This window comes from Bufo gargarizans, chromosome 3 (genome assembly GCF_014858855.1).
Source record: "Bufo gargarizans isolate SCDJY-AF-19 chromosome 3, ASM1485885v1, whole genome shotgun sequence".
Lineage (NCBI taxonomy): Eukaryota > Metazoa > Chordata > Amphibia > Anura > Bufonidae > Bufo > Bufo gargarizans.
The window spans coordinates 472,490,840-472,513,487 of NC_058082.1; the positions used below are offsets into that span (position 1 = coordinate 472,490,840).

Sequence of the window (22,648 nt, forward strand, 5' to 3'; positions counted from 1 at the left end):
GAGTTGCCCACATTCTAACCAGTGCTGATGTAACACCCCAGAGTTGTGTTACTACACGCCTCTACCCTGCTACTATCTCCTATGAGCTTTAATACTGTCATCTGATGTAATTTATATTATGTCTTCCCAAATGTGCATTTAAATCTATGTTAAACACAATTGTTCTGTAATTTTCCAGGTTTACCAGCAGGTGGCAGCAACTCCATTGGCAAGGTACTAGTCCTAGTTTAGTGTATCTAGGCTGGAATGGATTATTCCAGCTTAGCTCCTCCTCTGTGGTGGTGTGGACTGTTCCCACATACTGCAGCATGGGTGGAGAAGGAAGTTAGAGCAGTGTAGCCTCCCCCCTTCTAGAAGAAGGCTGTGTGATAGCGTTCAGGAGACCCCCTGCATAGGGAAGACAGCAAGGATCTTGTCTCGGCTGAGACCTGATCATATACCCAGGCTGAGCACCTGCAGCCTCAGCTGGATGAAAGAAGCAGAGAACCACAGACAACCTCCAGAGTTCCAGGAAGAAAGCATCCTCTGAGAATCCATCTGAGAGATAAGCCCAGAGACCTAGGAGACGCCATTCCTCCTCAGCTAGTCTGTCCCCATATCAAGCAGAAAAGCGCAGAAGATTAGTTCCTGCCACAATTACAGAGCTACCAAGCAGACAAATTATCCTGCAAGCTCACATTTAAAGTGCAGACGTATTTATTCCTGCCAATCATTGCTAAAACCTGCTGGGACCAGAGACCAAATCTGTATACTGCTTAGATACAAGTTATCTTCAGTAAAGAAACATTTGAACTTCATCTAAAGTTCCTCTGGACATCATTTCTGCTGCAAAATTCCTCTATTACTCCTACTATCACTACACTCAAATTTATTGCAAGTGAGCCAGGAGTCCAGCCGGACCCAGGTAGGAGACACCGTTGACACAATTATCACCACTCTATAGAGACATTATAGGGCATTACACCACTCTGACATTCCTAATCTGGGACGTGCGTTATAACACCTTGGAAGGGCCCTGGGATAGTACCCTGCGCACGTTGCAATTGGCGTCACAAACAAATACAGACTATTATCTACCCATATCCTGGCCCACTGCACAAGTGGTGTCAGCGTACCCATATCTGGTCACTACACTAATTACTGGGTGGCCACCCTGCTGGATCCCCGCTACAAGGACAACGTACCGTCCTTAATTCCGTCACTAGAGCGTGATCAGAAGATGCGCGAGTACAAGCGCACACTGGTAGACATCTGATGGCATTCCCACCTGACAATGAGGGCTCAGTGGAAGCACAAGGCGAAGGCAGAAGAAGAGGAAGAAGTTGAGGCACCGCCAGCACCTCAGAAGGGAGGGTTAACATGGCCAAAATGTGGAAAAGCTTTGTCAGCACGCCACAACAACCAGCAACACCAGCTTATATGGAACGTCTTAGCAGGAGGCAGCATTTCAGCCCTATTGAACTTCTGGGTCTCCAAATTTGACACATGGCCTGAGCTTGCAATTTACGCCTTGGGGGTGCTGGTTTGCCCTGCGGCCAGTGTATTGTCCGAATGTGTGTTCAGCATGACAGGGCGGGTGATCACAGACAAGCGCAGTCGCCTGTCCACTGCCAATGTGGACAAGCTCACATTTATTAAAATGAACCAGGCATGGATCCCACAGGACTTGTCCGTGCCTTGTGCAGAATAGACAAGTATACCGGCCGCACCCAGCCATTGTTATACTCTAGCGCACTTTCTCTTTGTTTTCTTTTTTATATTTCCCAATGTTTTGGGGTCTTCCCAAATTTCTAAAAAAATTAATTAAAAAACTACAAAAATAATGTTAGTTACCACCTCCTCCTCCTCCACAATCGCTTCCACATACACCGCCACGTCCACCACCTCCTCAACCTCCTACTCAACTTTGACTTCCTCCTCCTAGTTCCAGATCATTATTTTTAACATTTTTTTTAATTCTATGTTATTTTAATTTATTTCCCTATCCACATTTGTTTGCAAGGCAATTTTCCTACTCTTACCTCTATTTTGCTCCCTTTTGCAGCCCTCTAGCCCTTTCTATGACTTTTTTAGAGCCATTTTAGTGCCCCAAAGTTCGGGTCCCCATTGACTTCAATGGGGTTCGGGGCAAGTTCGGGTCCCTAACCCGAACTTTGCGGCGAAGTTTGGCCGAACCTAGCGAACCCGAACTTCCAGGTGTTCGCTCAACCCTAGCTAGGGAACTGCTAAAGCCGGCCCATCAGAGCTGGTGACGTCCCCGGGAACACTGCTAGGTGGTGTGCCATTGTAAACAAAAAAGTAATCGGCATCGGAGAAAGTAAATGACCCCCAGTGTTTCAGAAATTCTTCTAAACCATGCAGAACATTTCTCCTACCATTACATAAGTCAGTTGCTATGAACCTGTGATTTAGGGAAATAGGGCAAGCAGCTTTCACACAGTACACATTCTCATATTCACAGCTTATATAATAGGCAGGAGTTGTGCAGCAACTGAGATTTACCAATCACTATACACACAGAAATCCTCGTTAAGTAATTAATGTACTTTTACATGCTTTAAAAACACATCTTGTTAACAAGCTTCATAAACCATAAACCACGGAGATTGGCAAGATCCATGGTGTTGCAAAAGATGCAGACAGCACATCCGTGTTCTGTCCGCTTCTATATGTCCGTTCCGCAGCCCCGGGAAAAAAAGAACACGCCCTATGATTGTCCGTTTTACAGATAACGATAGGTCAGTTCTATACACTACGTGCAGAATTATTAGGCAAATGAGTATTTTGACCACATCATCCTCTTTATGCATGTTGTCTTACTCCAAGCTGTATAGGCTTGAAAGCCTACTACCAATTAAGCATATTAGGTGATGTGTATCTTTGTAATGAGAAGGGGTGTGGTCTAATGACATCAACACCCTATATCAGGTGTGCATAATTATTAGGCAACTTCCTTTCCTTTGGCAAAATGGGTCAAAAGAAGGACTTGACAGGCTCAGAAAAGTCAAAAATAGTGAGATATCTTGCAGAGGGGTTTCAGCACTCTTAAAATTGCAAAGCTTCTGAAGCGTGATCATCGAACAATCAAGCATTTCATTCAAAATAGTCAACAGGGTCGCAAGAAGCGTGTGGAAAAACCAAGGCGCAAAATAACTGCCAATGAACTGAGAAAAGTCAAGCGTGCAGCTGCCAAGATGCCACTTGCCACCAGTTTGGCCATATTTCAGAGCTGCAACATCACTGGAGTGCCCAAAAGCACAAGGTGTGCAATACTCAGAGACATGGCCAAGGTAAGAAAGGCTGAAAGACGACCACCACTGAACAAGACACACAAGCTGATACGTCAAGACTGGGCCAAGAAATATCTCAAGACTGATTTTTCTAAGGTTTTATGGACTGATGAAATGAGAGTGAGTCTTGATGGGCCAGATGGCTGGATTGGTAAAGGGCAGAGAGCTCCAGTCCGACTCAGACGCCAGCAAGGTGGAGGTGGAGTACTGGTTTGGGCTGGTATCATCAAAGATGAGCTTGTGGGGCCTTTTTGGGTTGAGGATGGAGTCAAGCTCAACTCCCAGTCCTACTGCCAGTTTCTGGAAGACACCTTCTTCAAGCAGTGGTACAGGAAGAAGTCTGCAAGGTAAGAAAAACATGATTTTCATGCAGGACAATGCTCCATCACACGCGTCCAAGTACTCCACAACGTGGCTGGCAAGAAAGGGTATAAAAGAAGAAAATCTAATGACATGGCCTCCTTGTTCACCTGATCTGAACCCCATTGAAAACCTGTGGTCCATCATCAAATGTGAGATTTACAAGGAGGGAAAACAGTACACCTCTCTGAACAGTGTCTGGGAGGCTGTGGTTGCTGCTGCACGCAATGTTGATGGTGAACAGATCAAAACACTGACAGAATCCATGGATGGCAGGCTTTTGAGTGTCCTTGCAAAGAAAGGTGGCTATATTGGTCACTGATTTGTTTTTGTTTTGTTTTTGAATGTCAGAAATGTATATTTGTGAATGTTGAGATGTTATATTGGTTTCACTGGTAAAAATAAATAATTGAAATGGGTATATATTTGTTTTTTGTTAAGTTGCCTAATAATTATGTACAGTAATAGTCACCTGCACACACAGATATCCCCCTAAAATAGCTAAAACTAAAAACAAACTAAAAACTACTTCCAAAAATATTCAGCTTTGATATTAATGAGTTTTTTGGGTTCATTGAGAACATGGTTGTTGTTCAATAATAAAATTAATCCTCAAAAATACAACTTGCCTAATAATTCTGCACTCCCTGTAGATGGCAAAAAGTTCAGTTCTGAAAAATGCGGAACTCACACAGCTGGTATCTGTGTTTTGGGAATTCGCAATTTGCCATGTGTGAGCCCTAAAGCCTCATTCACACAGTCAGTGTTCGGTCAGTGATTTCCATCAGTGATTGTGAGCCAAAACCAGGTGCGACTCTAAACACAGAACAGGTGCAGATCTTTCCCTTATACCTGATGTCTGTGGAGGCTCCAGTCCAGGTTTTGGCTGACAATCACTAATGGAAAACACTGACTAGAACACTGACATGTGAATGCGGCTTAAGGCCTCATGCACACGACCGCTGCGAATCCGCAAAACATGGATGGCGTCTGTGTGCGTTCCACAATTTGCAGAACGGCACGGACAGCCATTAATATAACTGCATAACGGACAAGAATAGGACAGGTTATATTGTTTTTGCGGGGCCACGGAACGGAGCAATGGATGCAGACAGAACACGGAGTGCTTTCCGTATCTTTTGCGGCCCCATTGAAGTGAATGGGTCCGCATCCGAGCCGCAAAAACTGCGGCTCGGATGCGGACCAAAACAACAGTCATGTGCATGAGGCCTAAGGGTATGGCCACATGTTTGGGTTTTTGGATTTTTGAAGCCAAAATCAGGTCTGAATGATAAAAGGAGAGATGGTATTAAGGACAAACACGTCTCCTCTTTTTGAGTCTATGTAATGTCCCGGAGTGCCATTAATACTCCTTTTGATACCTTGCTACCATCTTCTTTGTGCTAATGTAAACATCTAATGTATTCTATGTCATTTTGCTAATAATGTGCATATTTACTGTTATGTGCATATAAATTATTAATGTGCATATAAACTGTTATGTTCAAGTGTAATAACCTGGCCCACCAGCAGATAGCGGCAGCAATTGGCAGAAATAGTTTCTCTAGAGAGGGAGGAGTTAGGCTACTTTCACATTAGAGTTTTTCTTTTCCGGCGCTGAGTTCCGTCACAAGGGCTCTATACCGGAAAAGAACTGATCAGTTTTATCCTAATGCATTCTGAATGGAGAGTAATCCGTTCAGGATGCATCAGGATGTCTTCAGTTCAGTAATTTTGACTGATCAGGCAAAAGAGAAAACCGTAGCATGCTACGGTTTTATCTCCGGCGAAAAAAACCGGAAGACTTGCCTGAATGCCGGATCTGGCATTTTTTTCCATAAGAATGTATTAATGCCGGATCCGGCATTCAAAATACCAGAATGCCGGATCCGTCCTTCCGGTCTGCACATGCGCAGACCTTTAAAAATGAGGAAAAAAAACAAAAACGGATCCGTTTTGCCTGATGACACCGGAAAAACGGATCCGGTATTGCAATGCATTTTTTTGACTGATCAGGCATTTTTCAGACTGATCAGGATCCTTTTCAGTCAGAAAAAATGACATCCGTTTGCATACAGTTTGCCTGAAAATTACACTTCGCATAGGCCCATGTAAAGCGGTCCTTACAACGGCGCTTTTAAAAGGATGTTCTAAAGATGACGGGGGTCATTTACTAACATCACTATGCCCATTTTTGGTATAAAAAAAGTCACAAGACGCTTTGTATGTCTTTTTAAACGACTGTGCGTTTCTACTCTTCTCCACTTGGGAGTGGCGGATGACAGGGGCTGGGATGAAGACATCAGCCCCAGCAAATTTACCAATGTTTACTCCTGGAAGCAGGCGTAAATGTTGGCAAAAAACTACTCCACTCAGGGAGTAGAGTAGTTTTTCACTCCAGGTGCACGGACTGCCATAGATGCGCCTAATTTAGGACAAGGCACATGCTTCGTCATAAATTATGCGCATCCTACTCCAGCGCAAGAGGAAATCAAAAACCAGCTTAAAATGGAAGTCTTTGTAAATGACCCCCAACCTCTTTAGAAACAGAATCCGGTCCAGCGATTAGCTGACTATAGTGGGCCCAACTTCTCTAACCAAGGTCATCCGCTGTAATTGACAAAGGAAGCCACTCCTGGCCATACATTTCCCGTACAGTGGCTACTGTAGGGGAAATGAAATACCACATGAATTGGCTGACCATCTAATGATGTGATAGGCTAACCTACGGCACTCCAGCTGTGGTAAAACTACGACTCCCAAGATGGCCCCTTGCTTGACTGTTCTCAGAACCCCATAGAAATGAATGGAGCATGCTGGGAGTCGTAGTTTCACCACAGCCTAGCTGGGTTTTCCAGACTATTAGAAAATACTCAAATATGCTATATAGTGGTTAATAAATGGTGTCAGATATTGATATTCCCAGAATTCATTGCTGTTCCTGCGCCAAGGGTCCCATGTCCTATCTTTTGCCATATCTTGCGGATCGAGGACCCATTCAAGTCAATGAGTCTGCATCTGCAGCACAGAGTGCACACGGCCAGTACCCGTATGCACTCTGCAGATTGCTATTTGCAGTCCTCATGGGCACTAATGTAAGGGCTCCGTGCCAGTATTGTGAACCGCAAACGGTGGGTGTGCAATGAACAGGTACCGGCCATGTGCACTCTGTGCTGCGGATATGGACCCTTTGACTTGTATGGGTCCGCGATCCTCAAGATATGGCCGACATTAGGACATGTCCTATCTTTTGCAGTGCGAAGGCATGGATCAGAAGCCCACAGAAACACTCTGAAGCGCTTCCGTGGGTTTTCGGGTGCCTCCGCACCACAAAACATAGGACATGTCCTAGATTATACCATATCTTGCGGAACGTCGACCCATTCATGTCAATGGGTCCACATCTGCAGCACGGAGTTCACACGGCCGATGCCTGTGCATTGCAGACCTGTATTTGTGGTTGGCAGCACAGGTATGGAGCCCCTGCGTTTGTGGGCATGAGCTCTTAGTCAGTTGATATTGTTGTTCCCAGCTTGCATGTCTCCAGGCGATACTAAACTGGAGGGCATGCTGGGAGTTGTAGTTTTGTATTAGCTGGAAAGCCACAGACTACAGACCACTGGTATAATACATGCATCAAACTTTATTATTTATTAAGAAAATACAATTCTACTTACTGCTTTATCCCCTAGAGCTTTTTTGATATTGAAGCGAACTTTGAAGGCTCCAGGAGCATCTGAAAATAAAAACACATAAAGAATAAGTACAAGATAAGTATGCCCCCTCTGCAATAGTAAGTACAGTATGCCCCCTCTGCATTAATAAGTACGGTATGCCCCCTCTGCGATAATAAGTACGGTATGCCCCCTCTGCGATAATAAGTACAGTATGCCCCCTCTGCGATAATAAGTACGGTATGCCCCCTCTGCGATAATAAGTACGGTATGCCCCCTCTGCAATAGTAAGTACGGTATGCCCCCTCTGCAATAGTAAGTACTGTATGCCCCCTCTGCAATAGTAAGTACGGTATGCCCCCTCTGCAATAGTAAGTACGGTATGCCCCCTCTGCAATAATAAGTACTGTATGCCCCCTCTGCAATAAGTACGGTATGCCCCTTCTGCAATAATGAGTACGGTATGCCCCCTCTGCAATAATAAGTACGGTATGCCCCCTCTGCAATAATAAGTACTGTATGCCCCCTCTGCAATAAGTATGGTATGCCCCTTCTGCAATAATGAGTACGGTATGCCCCCTCTGCAATAATAAGTACTGTATGCCCCCTCTGCAATAAGTACGGTATGCCCCTTCTGCAATAATGAGTACGGTATGCCCCCTCTGCAATAATAAGTACGGTATGCCCCCTCTGCAATAAGTACAGTATGCCCCTTCTGCAATAATAAGTACGGTATGCCCCCTCTGCAATAACAAGTACGGTATGCCCCCTCTGCAATAACAAGTACGGTATCCCCCTCTGCAATAATGAGTACGGTATCCCCCTTCTGCAATAACAAGTACGGTATTCCCCTTCTGCAATAACAAGTACGGTATGCCCCTTCTGCGATAATAAGTACAGTATGCCCCTTCTGCAATAATAAGTACAGTATGCCCCTTCTGCAATAACAAGTACGGTATCCCCCTCTGCAATAATAAGTACGGTATGCCCCTTCTGCAATAACAAGTACGGTATCCCCCTCTGCAATAATAAGTACAGTATGCCCCTTCTGCAATAATAAGTACGGTATGCCCCCTCTGCAATAACGAGTACGGTATGCCCCTTCTGCAATAATAAGTACGGTATGCCCCCTCTGCATAATACAGTACGGTATGCCCCCCTCTGCAATAACAAGTACGGTATGCCCCTTCTGCAATAACAAGTACGGTATCCCCCTCTGCAATAACAAGTACGGTATCCCCCTCTGCAATAATAAGTACGGTATGCCCCCTCTGCAATAATAAGTACAGTATGCCCCTTCTGCAATAACAAGTACGGTATGCCCCCTCTGCAATAATAAGTACGGTATGCCCCCTCTGCAATAACAAGTACGGTATGCCCCCTCTGCAATAACAAGTACGGTATGCCCCCTCTGCAATAACAAGTACGGTATGCCCCCTCTGCAATAATAAGTACGGTATACCCCCTCTGCAATAACAAGTACGGTATGCCCCTTCTGCAATAATAAGTACGGTATGCCCCCTCTGCAATAACAAGTACGGTATACCCCCTCTGCAATAACAAGTACGGTATGCCCCTTCTGCAATAATAAGTACGGTATGCCCCTCTGCAATAATAAGTATGGTATGCCCCTTCTGCAATAATAAGTACGGTATGCCCCTTATGCAATAACAAGTACTGTATGCCCCCTCTGCAATAATAAGTATGGTATGCCCTCTCTGCAATAATAAGTACGGTATCCCCCTTCTGCAATAACAAGTACGGTATGCCCCTCTGCAATATTAAATTCGGTATCCCCCTCTGCAATAATAAGTACGGTATGCCCCCTCTGCAATCCTCGGTGTACACAGATGCTGGGGTTCTAATGTTGGTCCCATTACAGCAGAAAAGATTCAGCAGATTATGAAATATCATGGTACTCATAGCTCTAATGATCTGTAATCCATAACAACTGTGTTTTGACTCTCTTGGGCCTCTTTTATACGAGCAATACAGATTCTGTCAGGATCTGTTCAGGGAAAAACTGTTGGTTTTCCTCGCAGGTTCAATCAGTTTTTATATATATATATATATATATATATATATAATCACACCACTATCCTCAAAATCAAAATATATAATAAAAAAATAAACATCATGGGTATTGCTGAGTGTGAAAATGTCTGTATTATTGAAATATAAAAATATTTATCCCATATGACAATTGGCAAAATGGCAAATAAGTCAAAATGGCCAATTCTCAGTTTTTTGGTTGTTTCACCTCCCACAAAAAATTTAATAAAAAGTGGCGTGCAAAAAATGAGCCCTCACACAGCTCTGTATACATAAAAATAAAAAAGTTATGGGGGTCAGAATATGGCGATGTAAACTTTTTGGAACTTTTTTTTATATTAGTTCTGCTAAGACTAACGTGATAGTCTGAATGTGTGTCCCATAGATTGCAATCATTTAACATTGCAGCCTATGGGAGGTTCTCTATGTCTCTATGGCTCCATAGGAACTTTGCTGTAGTAGGCCAAGGAGCCTTCAGAAAGGTTGAGGCTGCCTTAGCAACTGAACGCCTCCCTTGATCTCGACGCAGGGAAGCAGTTCTGGCTCAGTGCTCCTGGGATTTCCCTGTGGCAAATGCCACAGTCCATGGCATCTGACGGGTTAACACTGATCACCAACAATACTTTTGGATGTCTTCTGTTTAAAACAGCAGACACATGGTGGCTATGGCACCCGCTCAGCTTTTGAGCGGTCGCCATGTGTAAAGTACATACTTCTGCAGTACATGTAGTACTTTCCGCCACCTTTTGACATCACAGCCTGCCATGCTCCAGCATCGCAGGCTGCGATGTATCAGCGGGGAGGGACTGGGAGGAGGAGCTGGGGGCCGGTGCGTTCACTGTGCTCCGGCCCCGCCGCTCCAGTACAGTTATAAAATGTGTAATTAAATTAATAATGATTCATACTGCCCCCTCTGTAGTATAACATTCAATATATTGTACTCACAGGGCAACTGTTATCCTAATGCAGGCCGGCCGGGCAGACGACACGTGCCTGCGCCGCCTGCTTCATTCATAAAGTAGGCGGCGCAGGCACGTGACGTCAGTCAGTGACCCTACCGCTCGTCTGCCCGGCCGGCCTGCATTATGATAACAGTAGCGCTGTGAGTACAATATATTGAATGTTATACTACAGAGGGGGCAGCATGAATTATTATTAATTGAATTACACATTTTATAACTGGACTGGAGCGGCAATGGGGGGTCTGTGGATGACACTGTTATGGGGTGGGGGGGTGTCTGTGGATGACACTGGTATGGGGTGGGGGGGTCTGTGGATGGCACTGTTATGGGGTGGGGGGGTCTGTGGATGGCACTGTTATGGGGTGGGGGGGTCTGTGGATGGCACTGTTATGGGGTGGGGGGGTCTGTGGATGGCACTGTTATAGGATGGGGGGTCTGTGGATGGCACTGTTATAGGATGGGGGGGTCTGTGGATGGCATTGTTATGGGGTGGGGGGGGGGTCTGTGGATGGCATTGTTAAGGGGGCCGGAACAGCCTGCCGGAGAAGGCTGCCGCTAGTGTGAAAGTAGCCTAAGCCATAAATATAGTAAATAACTACATAATACAGGCCATAGAAATTTTCCACTGACATGTCTGTAACCAGCACATGTATGAACATTATTTCTGATGTCAGACCCTGATAGTTACTCAGAAATGACTGGTACCACGTTGACCACGGTTTTCCTATAGAAGCAGTTTTCCATAGATAACTTTTCTGCCAACCACTAACTGACCGTGCTCCCTCTTTTACAAGAGTTTCCTCAGGAGCTGCATCTTATACTGGACATACAGTGGGCCTTCTTTGTGAGGTATTTCATACTATTCATCACATGGTGGATGGGAGCCCCCCCCCCCCCCCCCTTTTACCCTTCAAATAAAGATGTGTGTGGTGTGTGTTAAAAGGAATAATTTATCCCATTTCTAAAATATAATAAATATTAGGAGTCAGCTCTGATTTCCATGCCCTTTCTAAATGACACAGACCTCTGTGGTGATATCTCATATTCTGATAATTTGGGCAGGGCAAGGGTATTATTCTATATGAAAATTGTGAAATACAAATTTGAAAGTCAAACTGAAACTTGACTATCTGTTCATTATTTTCTATATTTTCCTATATTTAAAGGCTTGTCAACATGGCAATTCATCTCAAAGGCTATTATAGCTTTCCTAATATTACATTGTTTGGCCTTCTCTAATTTATCAAAACTGGTGCAAAGGAAGAGTAGAGCAGTTGCCCTTGGCAACCAATCACATTGCTGCTTTCATTTTCCAAAAGCCCTCTAAAATATAAGAACTGGAATCTGATTGGTTGCTATGGGCAACTGCTCTCCCTTACCCTGATAAATCTCCTGCAAACGAAAGACATATAAAACTATTTTTCACATAATAAGGCTACAGTTATGGTAATTTACCTGGTCTGCAGAGTTCTGATAGAGCAATGCTGAACAAAGGGAGAATCAGAAATAGAGTTTTTCCCAGCATCCTCGCAGCACGAAAATCCCTCAGGAGAAAGAGCTGCCGGGCTCTGAAAAGCTGTCTTAAAAACTTTGCCTGGGAAAAAGGCTTAATTATTAATCTTTTCTCCTACAGCCAAATGATCTGCAAAGGCTGTGTTTTTCTAGCCATTTGTCATTTGATATTTGACAGTAATTATACAAGTTGTTTGCATTTCCTTACCATTGCTCGGAGCACCCATACTAGCCAGTCATCATCAAATGATTACTGCACGCAAAGGGGGTCATTTACAAAAGCTTGATGCCTGAATCTTAGCGTAAAAAAAGCACAAATGGCATTTTGGCCCAAATTATGTAACTTTATGTGTTTTACGCTGCGCTCCACATCTTTTTTTAAAGTGGGTGGGGCTTATATGAAAGGGCAGGGCCATCACAGCCCTACACATTGAATATAATTTGTGAGTTATAACCTCCCTTCTGATCCTCAGCTGTGTCATGTGACCAACTCTCTGATCTCCAACTGACACAGGACACGAAGTCAGTTACTTCTATATTCATTCCTATGAGACTGACATTGAGGCTCCCATAGGAATACATAGAGAAACTGACTTCCTGTCCACACATAAGATGCTGTGTTTTTTGGAAAGTCAGCGTGCTGGTCACATGACACAGCCGGGGATCAGAAGGGAGGGGATAACTCACAAGTTCTGTCACCAGTAAGAAAATACAGTTTACATCATTTACCTTTCTAACAGGACAGAGAATAAAAAATGTTGTGGGAGTGCTACTATAATAAATTGGTTGCATCTTTCGCCAGTTGGCTTTTCACTAACAGTGGTATGTGAAACACCAGTCTTTACTAAATTACCCCCAAAATGAGTGAATATGAAAAGGACTACTGGGTCTATCCTCCTGTGAAACCACACTTGAATATAATTATGGGTGCCTGTAAATGGCGTGGCCCGGCTGTGGTAACTGCATGCGTATATTCCGTTAAAGGGGTTGTCTCATCTCGCCTAAGAGATGCACGTGCACTTAATTGTGGACAAGCCGCATTGCAAAGTGTGAAAGCCTCAGTGGAAATCCGTAATATAAATGGACATACTAAGGAGTTTGAACTCTCACCCTGCAAATCAATTTACGTTGCAGATTTTTTTTCCTAGTGTGTGGATAAGATTCTTAGCCCTTTTGCGGTATTTGCCATACATGTACAGATGTTGGAAGTTTAAAGGGATTCTGGCAGGCCTCAATTTCTTGGGGCGGGGGGGGGGGGGGGGCGCTTGGGTTGAATGTGGACAGTGCCCACAGTAGCGAGATGCATTACCACCATCGCATCTCTTCTCTGTGGCCTAGCGTGCTGCACAAGTGCCCTCTTTCATTGCTGCAGCGTTCCCAAATGGCAGTGGATTCTTTCAGCAAGATAATGCACCCAGCCACACTGCGAAAATTGTTCAAGAAAGGCTTGAGGAACATGACAAATTCTTCAGCTCTCAATCCAATCCAGCATCTGTTGGAAGGGACGGATTGGGAACTTAAAGTGGCCCTGGAATAAAACTAAAAGTGGCCCATGTTGAAGGCAAGACCGACACAAGTGGATGGAGCCAACACAATTATTCATTCCGTGGTGCAGCACAAAATACCACCACAGCAGAACCATATACCACCATGCCACGCAAAACATTGCCCCAGCAGAACCAAATAGCAGCACAACATACCGCCCAGTGCCAGCTGCTACATTAAAGGGATTCTGTCAGCTAGTTTGAGCCTATATACCTGAGGACATGCGCTGCTAGATCGCCACAATATACATTTCCCATAGCTCTGTGTGCTTTTATTCAATCAAAAAACAATGTTATATATATGCAAATGAGGCTAGTAAGGAGTCCAAGGGGCTGTTACCAACGTTTCAGGAGCCAAGCCACGCCCACTTTGAAGGAGCCCCGCACCACCCGCATTCTCCGAATCTCCTTGTCCCCCGACGTCACAGAGTTCAAGCGCTGTAATCTCGCGCAAGCGCGAGTGTGCCACATGTGAGTGCCGGCATGGTGTTCCTTCCATGTGCTGGCATCAGCCTCAGAGAATGAACTGCGCATGCGCTAGCTGGCATGCGCAAAATTACAGCGCTTTAACTATGTGACATCAGGGGAGCAAGGAGGAGATTCAGAGAATGCGAGCGGTGCTGGGCTCCTTTACAGTGGGCGGTGCTGGGCTCCGGAAACGCTGGTAACAGCTCCTTGGGCTCCTTACTAGCCTCATTTGCATATATATAAAATTGAGCAGCGCATGTCCTCAGCTCTATAGGCTCAAACTAGCTGACAGAATCCCTTTAATATATGGAGTTGGGGGCTGGGGAGGTGAGACAAGGTCACAGCTTCAAGCCAGACCTACCTAGCATGTGGCCTGGTCTGTCACCGCTACCAAACATACAGGAGAAAACAGCACTGCATGCCTATTACATCCAGTGATGTCTCCTCTGATTGTAGACATTCTCTTTCCTAATCCTCTCGCTTTTAACCCAGACCACTGTGATGACTTATTTCAGCCACATGACAGCCACACCACAGACATCTTAGTTCACTCACTTTTCCATCATCCATGCCCCTCACAGAATACCTTGGGGTGTCTTCTTTCCAAAATGGGGTCACTTGTGGCGTAGTTATACTGCCCTGGCAATTTAGGGGCCCATATGTGTGAGAAGTACTTTGCAATCAAAATGTGTAAAAAATGACCGGTGAAATCCGAAAGGTGCACTTTGGAATATGTGCCCCTTTGCCCACCTTGGCTGCAAATAAGTGTCACACATCTGGTATCACCGTACTCAGGAGAAGTTGGGGAATGTGTTTTGGGGTGTCATTTTACATATAACCATGCTGGGTGAGAGAAATATCTTGGCCTTGGCAAAAGACAACTTTTACCATTTTTTTATACAAAGTTGGCATTTGACCAAGATATTTCTCTCACCCAGCATGGGTATATGTAAAATGACACCCCAAAACACATTCCCCAACTTCTCCTGAGTACGGCGATACCACATGTGTGACACTTTTTTGCTGCCAAGGTGGGCAAAGGGGCACACATTTCAAAGAGCACATTTCGGATTTCACCGGCCATTTTTTACACATTTTGATTGCAAACTACTTCTCATGCATTTGGGCCCCTAAAATGCCAGGGCAGTATAACTACCCCACAAGTGACCCCATTTTGGAAAGAAGACACCCCAAGGTATTTCATGATGGGCATAGTGAGTTCCTAGAATTTTTTTTTTTTTGTCACAAGTTAGTGGAAAATGATGATTTTATTTTTTTCTCTTTTTTCCTTACAAAGTCTCATATTCCACTAACTTGCGACAAAAAATAAAAAATTCGAGGAACTCGCCATGCCCCTCACGGAATACCTTGGGGTGTCTTCTTTCCAAAATGTTATACTGCCCTGGCAATTTAGGGGCCCAAATGTGTGAGAAGTACTTTGCAATCAAAATGTGTAAAAAATGACCGGCGAAATCCGAAAGGTGCACTTTGAAATGTGTGCCCCTTTGCCCACCTAGGCAGCAAAAAAGTGTCACACATCTGGTATCGCCGTACTCAGGAGAAGTTGGGGAATGTGTTTTGGGGGGTCATTTTACATATACCCATGCTGGGTGAGAGAAATATCCTGGCAAAAGACAACTTTTCCAATTTTTTTATACAAAGTTGGCATTTGACCAAGATATTTATCTCACCCAACATGGGTATATGTAAAATGACACCCCAAAACACATTCCCCAACTTCTCCTGAGTACGGCGATACCAGATATGTGACACTTTTTTGCAGCCTAGGGGCGCAAAGCAGCCCAAATTCCTTTTAGGAGGGCATTTTTAGACATTTGGATCCCAGACTTCTTCTCACGCTTTAGGGCCCCTAAAAAGCCAGGGCAGTATAAATACCCCACATGTGACCCCACTTTGGAAAGAAGACACCCCAAGGTATCCAATGAGGGGCCTGGCAAGTTCATAGAATTTTTTTTTTTTTGCATAAGTTAGCGGAAATTGATTTTTTTTTTTGGTTTTTATCACAAAGTCTCACTTTCCGCTAACTTGGGACAAAAATTTAAATCTTTCATGGACTCAATATGCCCCTCAGAGAATACCTTGGGGTGTCTTCTTTCCGAAATGGGGTCAGTTGTGGGGTGTTTGTACTGCCCTGGCATTTGAGGGTCTCCGCAATCATTACATGTATGGCCAGCATTAGGAGTTTCTGCTATTCTTATATTGAGCATACAGGTAATGAGATTTTTTTTTCCGTTCAGCCTCTGGGCTGAAAGAAAAAAATGAATGGCACAGATTTCTTCATTCGCATCGATCAATGTGGATGAAAAAATCTCTGCCAAAAAAAAAAAAGGAGGGGAAAGGCGTCTGCCAGGACATAGGAGCTCCGCCCAACATCCATACCCACTTAGCTCGTATGCCCTGGCAAACCAGATTTCTCCATTCACATCAATCGATGTGGATGAATAAATCATTGCCGGGATTTTATTTTATTTTTTTACATACAAAGTGTTTGCCAAAGCATAGGAACGCCGCCTCCTCCTCAGCTCGTATGCTTCGGCAAACGTATCTGTTACTGCAGAGTAGAAATCTCGTCTTGCAGCGCCGCATACACCGACTTGCGTGTAATCTGACAGCAGCGCAATGCTTCTGTCAGAATGCACATCGGTGCTGCAGCTAGTCGATCGGTTGGTCCACCTGGAAGGTAAAAAAAGAAATAAAAAAAAAAACAGGCCGCAACGCAATAATTTTATTAACTTTGCAACAGAACATATAAACTTTAACTTTTTTAACTGAACATTAACCTTTTTGCTTACTGGTGTTTTTTTTTTTGTTTTTTTACCTTTATAGAACAAACCTCTCCTTCCCCATGGGTCAATGTGCAAAGCGCCCAAAGATGTGGCGAAGTGCGTTATGCAGCAGCTGTGTGAGTGAATGGGCCCTAATAGCCCTGTGTGCCTGTCCTGGTGAGATGATCCCTATGCTAATAGTGTACCTGTGAGTGGTACTTCCAGAAACACTCTCCAAAGCATAGGGCAGGGTGGTCAGGACAGTCAGGACAGAAATAGCGGGTGTCACGCCTTATTCCACTCCTGCTACAGACACGACATCTTTTTCGGGGTGACTGTTGGGTTGAGGTACCAGGAACGACATTGGGGAAATGTCGCTCGTGTAGACGGCTAACTACACTGGTGGATGGGGCCACGGAACCTCCTGGGTACAGGAGGTTCTCGATGATCTCTTCCTGAAATTTGAGGAAGGATCCAGTTCTCCCAGCCTTACTGTAGAGAACAAAACTATTGTACAGAGCCAATTGAATCAAATATACAGACACCTTCTTAAACCAGCATCTGGTTCTGCGGGAAACTAAATACGGAGACAACATCTGGTCATTGAAGTCCACCCCTCCCATGTGAAGGTTATAGTCGTGGACTGAGAGGGGCTTTTCAATGACACGGGTTGCTCGCTCAATTTGTATTGTCGTGTCTGCGTGAATGGAGGAGAGCATGTAAACGTCACGCTTGTCTCTCCATTTCACCGCGAGCAGTTCTTCGTTACACAGTGCGGCCCTCTGCCCCCTTGCAAGACGGGTGGTAACGAGCCGATGGGGGAAGCCCGCGCGACTAGTTCGCGCGGTACCACAGGCGCCAATCCGTTCTAGAAACAAATGCCTAAAGAGGGCCACACTTGTGTAAAAATTGTCCACATAAAGATGGTACCCCTTGCCGAATAAGGGTGACACCAAGTCCCAAACTGTCTTCTCACTGCTCCCCAGGTAGTCAGGGCAACCGACCGGCTCCAGGGTCTGATCTTTTCCCTCATAGATCCGAAATTTGTGGGTATAGCCTGTGGCCCTTTCACAGAGCTTATACAATTTGACCCCATACCGGGCGCGCTTGCTTGGGATGTATTGTTTGAAGCCAAGGCGCCCGGTAAAATGTATCAGGGACTCGTCTACGTAGATGTTTTGCTCTGGGGTATACAAATCTGCAAATTTCAGGTTGAAATGGTCTATGAGGGACCGAATTTTGTGGAGCCGGTCAAAAGCAGGGTGGCCTCTGGGACGGGAGGCGGTGTTGTCACTAAAGTGCAGGAAACGCAGGATGGCCTCAAAACGTGCCCTGGACATAGCAGCAGAGAACATGGGCATGTGATGAATCGGGTTCGTGGACCAATATGACCGCAATTCATGCTTTTTTGTCAGGCCCATGTTGAGGAGGAGGCCCAGAAAAGTTTTAAGTTCGGAAACTTGGACTGGTTTCCACCGGAAAGGCTGGGCATAAAAGCTTCCCGGGTTAGCGGTGATAAATTGTGTGGCATACCGGTTTGTCTCTGCCACAACTAAGTCTAAGAGCTCCGCAGTCAAGAACAGCTCAAAAAATCCCAGGGCCGAAACGATCTGAGCTGTCTCAACCCGAACTCCAGACTGGGCGGTGAAAGGGAAAACTACAGGTGCGGCTGAAGTTGGGGACTGCCAATCAGGGTTTGCCAGCACCTCTGGGATTCTAGGGGCTCTACGGGCACGTCTTTGCGGTGGCTGCGACGGGGTCACTACTGCACGTGCCACCGTACCAGCTTCAACTGCCCTTCTGGTGCTCGCTACTTCACCAGGTTGTACGGCAGTGCTGGTACTAGGTCCAGGGAGGGCTGGGCTGCTGGTGTATGCCCCACCACGTAATCCGACAGCACCAGCCCCACTCTGCTGCTCTTGAAGCGGATCCTGCGCAACCTGCGGTCTAGCGACACGGGGCCGGGTACGCCTGGTGGTATCAGGGACCTTTTTTTGTCACTGCGGTGGGGCGGGCGTGGGTGAACGCACGTGTGGGCGACCGATCAGGCCTGATCGGGCAAACACTGCGTTTTGGGTGGAGGGAGAACTAAAGTGACACTAATACAATTATAGATCTGACCGTGATCAGTTTTGATCACTTCCAGATACTATAAAAGTAAAAATGCTGATTAGCGATACGCTAATCAACGAATAACGGACTGCGATGCGGTGGGCTGGGCGCTAACTGATCCCTAAACTACCTAACCAAGGGGCCTAAACTATACATATGGTAGAAACCACTCCTGCTCAAATTTTAGGACAGGCTGCTGGCGACAATTTTAAATCATTCCCGTAGAACCCCTTTAATTTACTGCTAGATAATAGAAGACATAGCAAAACTCTCCTGTTATAATAATACAACCGGCTGCATCAGTTCAGAAAGAATCCGGTTGTCTTATATCGAAAATGAAGAAACCGGATCTGGCGCCCACTGACTTACAATGGTTTTAGTGCCGGATCCGTTTTCTTCATTATTGATATAGTGCAACCACATTTGTTCTGAACTTGTCTAAAAAAAACTGATCCGCCACCATTGACTTACATGGTTTGTGGTGCCAGATCTGGCTTCTTCAGTTACCCATGCCGCACACAAAAATGCTGCTTGCAGCGGTTTTGTGTCGAGCATGGGGGAACGCAACAAACTGGAACAGAATGCATTTTGGTGCACTCTGTTCCGGTTTATTCAGTTTTGTCCCTATTGACAATGAATGAGGACAAAACTGAAGCGTTGTGCTGCGGTTTTGAGAACCTGTGCCGGATCGGAAAACCGGACAGCGCAACGCAGATGTGAAAGTGCAGTGGTCTTTCACTCTTGTTAATATAGGGGGCTCCTACCAGATGCCATCTATGATGTGATGTCCTTGATAAAACATATACATTTCCAGCTACTGAATATATACAGGGACTTGCCATCTCATGGCTGTAGACAGCGGGAATGTATATGAGCCATATGTAGAGCCGGCCTGGTGCTGTACAGGTCACTCACACACGACAGGAGGAGCGTCGGTCCCGTCCCAAAGTGCTACTCACACATCAGTTAATTAGCAGCCAAACAATATGCTGAGCGCATTCCCATTCCTGGGTGATGAATTAACAGCAGCGGCAACTGAAGTTAGATAATACTTGCTGTGAATAAAAATTAACCGCATGTGCACACTGCAGCAGTAAAATAGCAGATCTCGACTAAAGCGGCTGCGCAAATGTGACCGCTGATCCGTTCAAAGAGAGGGACACTGATTGGCGGGGGTCAAACGGACTGGTTCTCGATCAGACACTTATCTCTGTGGATAGGAGATACATATTTGTCGTAGGAAAACCCCATTAAAGGGAAAGTTCAGCTTGAGGCCCCCTGCACACGAACATGTGTGATCCGTGTCCACAGGTCCGTGTGCATTCCACGGATGCAGACCCATTCACTTCAATGGGTCCGCAAATCCGGAATTGCGGAACGGCCGCACGGAACGGGACCCCTCGGAAGCACTACGGAGTGCTTCCGTGGGGTTGCGTCCCGTACTTGCATTCCGCAAAAAGATAGAACATGTCCTATCTTTTTGCGGAACGGCGGATCGCGGACCCATTCAAGTGAATGGGTCCGCGATCCGATGCGGCTGACCTGCGGCCGGCGATCGTGCATTGCGGCCCGCAATTTGCGAGCCGCAGCACGGGCACAGATCACACACGTTCGTGTGCAGGGGGCCTAAACATGATGGCATTTACACTGCCTGGCCCCGTCAGTGCAGAGGGCGTGGCAGTTACAGAGAGAGCAGAGTCTCTAGGCGTAACGGCTATGCCCCTGTTGCTCCTAGAGGCTCATTTGCATATATTAAAACACAATTTTTTGTCCCCGAAATACGGGCACATATGAGTATGGGAGCAACACAGCTAGTTTCTGCTGAGCAGCGCATGTCTCGGGTCAGCCAGTTTTAGTGCTACAAATCTGGTGACAGAAGCCCTTTAAAGGGGTAATCACAGGACAAATATTTGTCACCTATCCACAGAATACATTATAACTGCATGTCTGCTGGGGGTCCAACTGGTGGGACCTCGACAATCACTAGAACAGAGGTGTCAACTCCCAAAGACTGACAGAGATAGCCTAGTACACGACTATCTCTGTAGGTCCCATAGACATTCAAGGGGTTCTCCAGGCTTTTAATACTGATGACCTATCCTCAGGATAGATAATGAATATCAGATCATCGGCGGTCCGACACCTGGCACTCCCGCTAATCCGCTGTATGAGCAGACGGCGCACGCATGCCGTTTCCGTTCTCTCTCTCTGCTCGCTGCTGCTATGTCGAGCAGGAAGAGAGAAGGGAGATGGCACACGTGTTCTGCACTCGCCTTCTCTTCAGACAGCTGATCGGCAGGGGAGCCAGGTGTCAGATCCCCTATGATCTGATATTGATTACCACTTCTACACCTTGCTACTATTTTTTATTGTCTAACCTGTATGTCACCTATATATTTATTTCCAGGTCCCTCAACACTGTGAATTTATATTAATGTTATGTAACTGTTCATGCAATATGCCCGGCTCATCAGCAGGTGGCAGCAAACACAGCAGAGCTGTACTTAAAGAGAATGGAACTTTCCATTCCATTCTAACCTCCCCTCTGTAGGAAGGGTGGGGATTAGATGGAGTTAGTTGGAGTTTACCCCCTGCAAGGGGAAGGGTGTGCAGGGGCACGTCTCCGCTGGACGTGCCCATGCCCAGCCAGAGCACCTAAACCACTTCCTGACCGCCCATAGGATATAAATGTTCTATGGGCAGTTGTTTATCTCTAAACAGGGGGGCCCGCTGTCAGTGACATGAGGGTACCCCAGGAAGAAGGCAGGGACAGTTCCCAGGTGTCCCTGCCTTCGAGATCGCTGTATACACAGCACTCAACGAGCGCTATGCACTTCCTGTCCCGGCCTGGTGGTCATGTGACCGGCGGGCCGGGAGAGTGCAGGAGCTGTCGGGTCTTCCACAGCGTTGTATAAATAAAAATGTTAAAAATAGAAAAAAAAAATAGACATATTTGGTATTGCTGTGTCCGTAACGGCCGGCTCTATAAATATATCACATGATCCACAGCGTCTGATAAACACCATAAAAAAATAAAATAAAAACTGTGTAAAAAAAAAAGCCATTTTTGTCTCATTACATCACAAAAAGTGCAACACCAAGTGTTAAAAAAGGCGTATGTCCCACAAAATGGTACCAATAAAACCATACATAAGAAAATCGCTCAAAAAATAAAAACACTATAGCTTACAGAACATGGAGACATTAAAACATCATTTTTTGTTTCAAAAATGCTTTCATTGTGTAAAAGTAAAATAAATAAAAAAAAGTATTAGGTATCTCCGCGTGGGTAACAAATAGCTCTAAAAAAATATCACATAACCTAACCCCTCACGTGAACGCCGTAATAAAAATCTAATAAAAACAATGCCAAAAAAGCAATTTTTTGTCACCTAACATCACATAAAGTGCAACACCAAGCGATCAAAAAGGTGTAAGCCCCCCAAAATAGTATTTATCAGACCGTCACCTCATCCCGCAAAAAATTAGACCCTAACTAAGACAATCGGTAATAAAATAAAAAAGCTATGGCTCTAAGACTATGGAGACACTAAGACATCATTAATAATAGTATCAAAATCAGTTTTGAGTAACTTGAGGGGTGTAGTTTCTACAATGGGGTCATTTATGGGGGGTTTCCACTGTGTAAGCCCCACAAAGTGACTTCAGACCTAAACTGGTCCTTAAAAAGTAGGTTTTGGAAATTTTCTTTAAAATTTTAAGAATTGCTTCTAAAATTCAAAGCCTTCTAACGTCTTAAAAAAAGAAAATGACATTTACAAAATGATGCCAACATAAAGTAGACATATGGGGAATGTTAAGTAATAAATATTTTATGAGGTATCACTTTCTGTTTTGAAAGCAGAGAGATTCAAATTTAGAAAACAG

At 45.2% G+C, this 22,648-nt stretch overlaps 1 protein-coding gene across 1 annotated transcript in view; it reads right to left on the reverse strand.

Moving 5' to 3' along the window:
* Positions 1 to 11,889, reverse strand: part of CLTRN (collectrin, amino acid transport regulator) — an 83,683-nt gene extending 71,794 nt beyond the window's left edge. Inside the window, exons 1-2 of the mRNA XM_044283723.1 lie at positions 11,794 to 11,889; positions 7,328 to 7,386 (exon numbers count right to left, since the gene is read on the reverse strand). Coding sequence (XP_044139658.1) covers positions 7,328 to 7,386; positions 11,794 to 11,863 — 129 coding nt within the window. The 5' untranslated portion in view covers positions 11,864 to 11,889. The remainder of the gene's footprint in view (positions 1 to 7,327; positions 7,387 to 11,793) is intronic.
* Between the last annotated feature and the right edge of the window lie 10,759 nt (positions 11,890 to 22,648).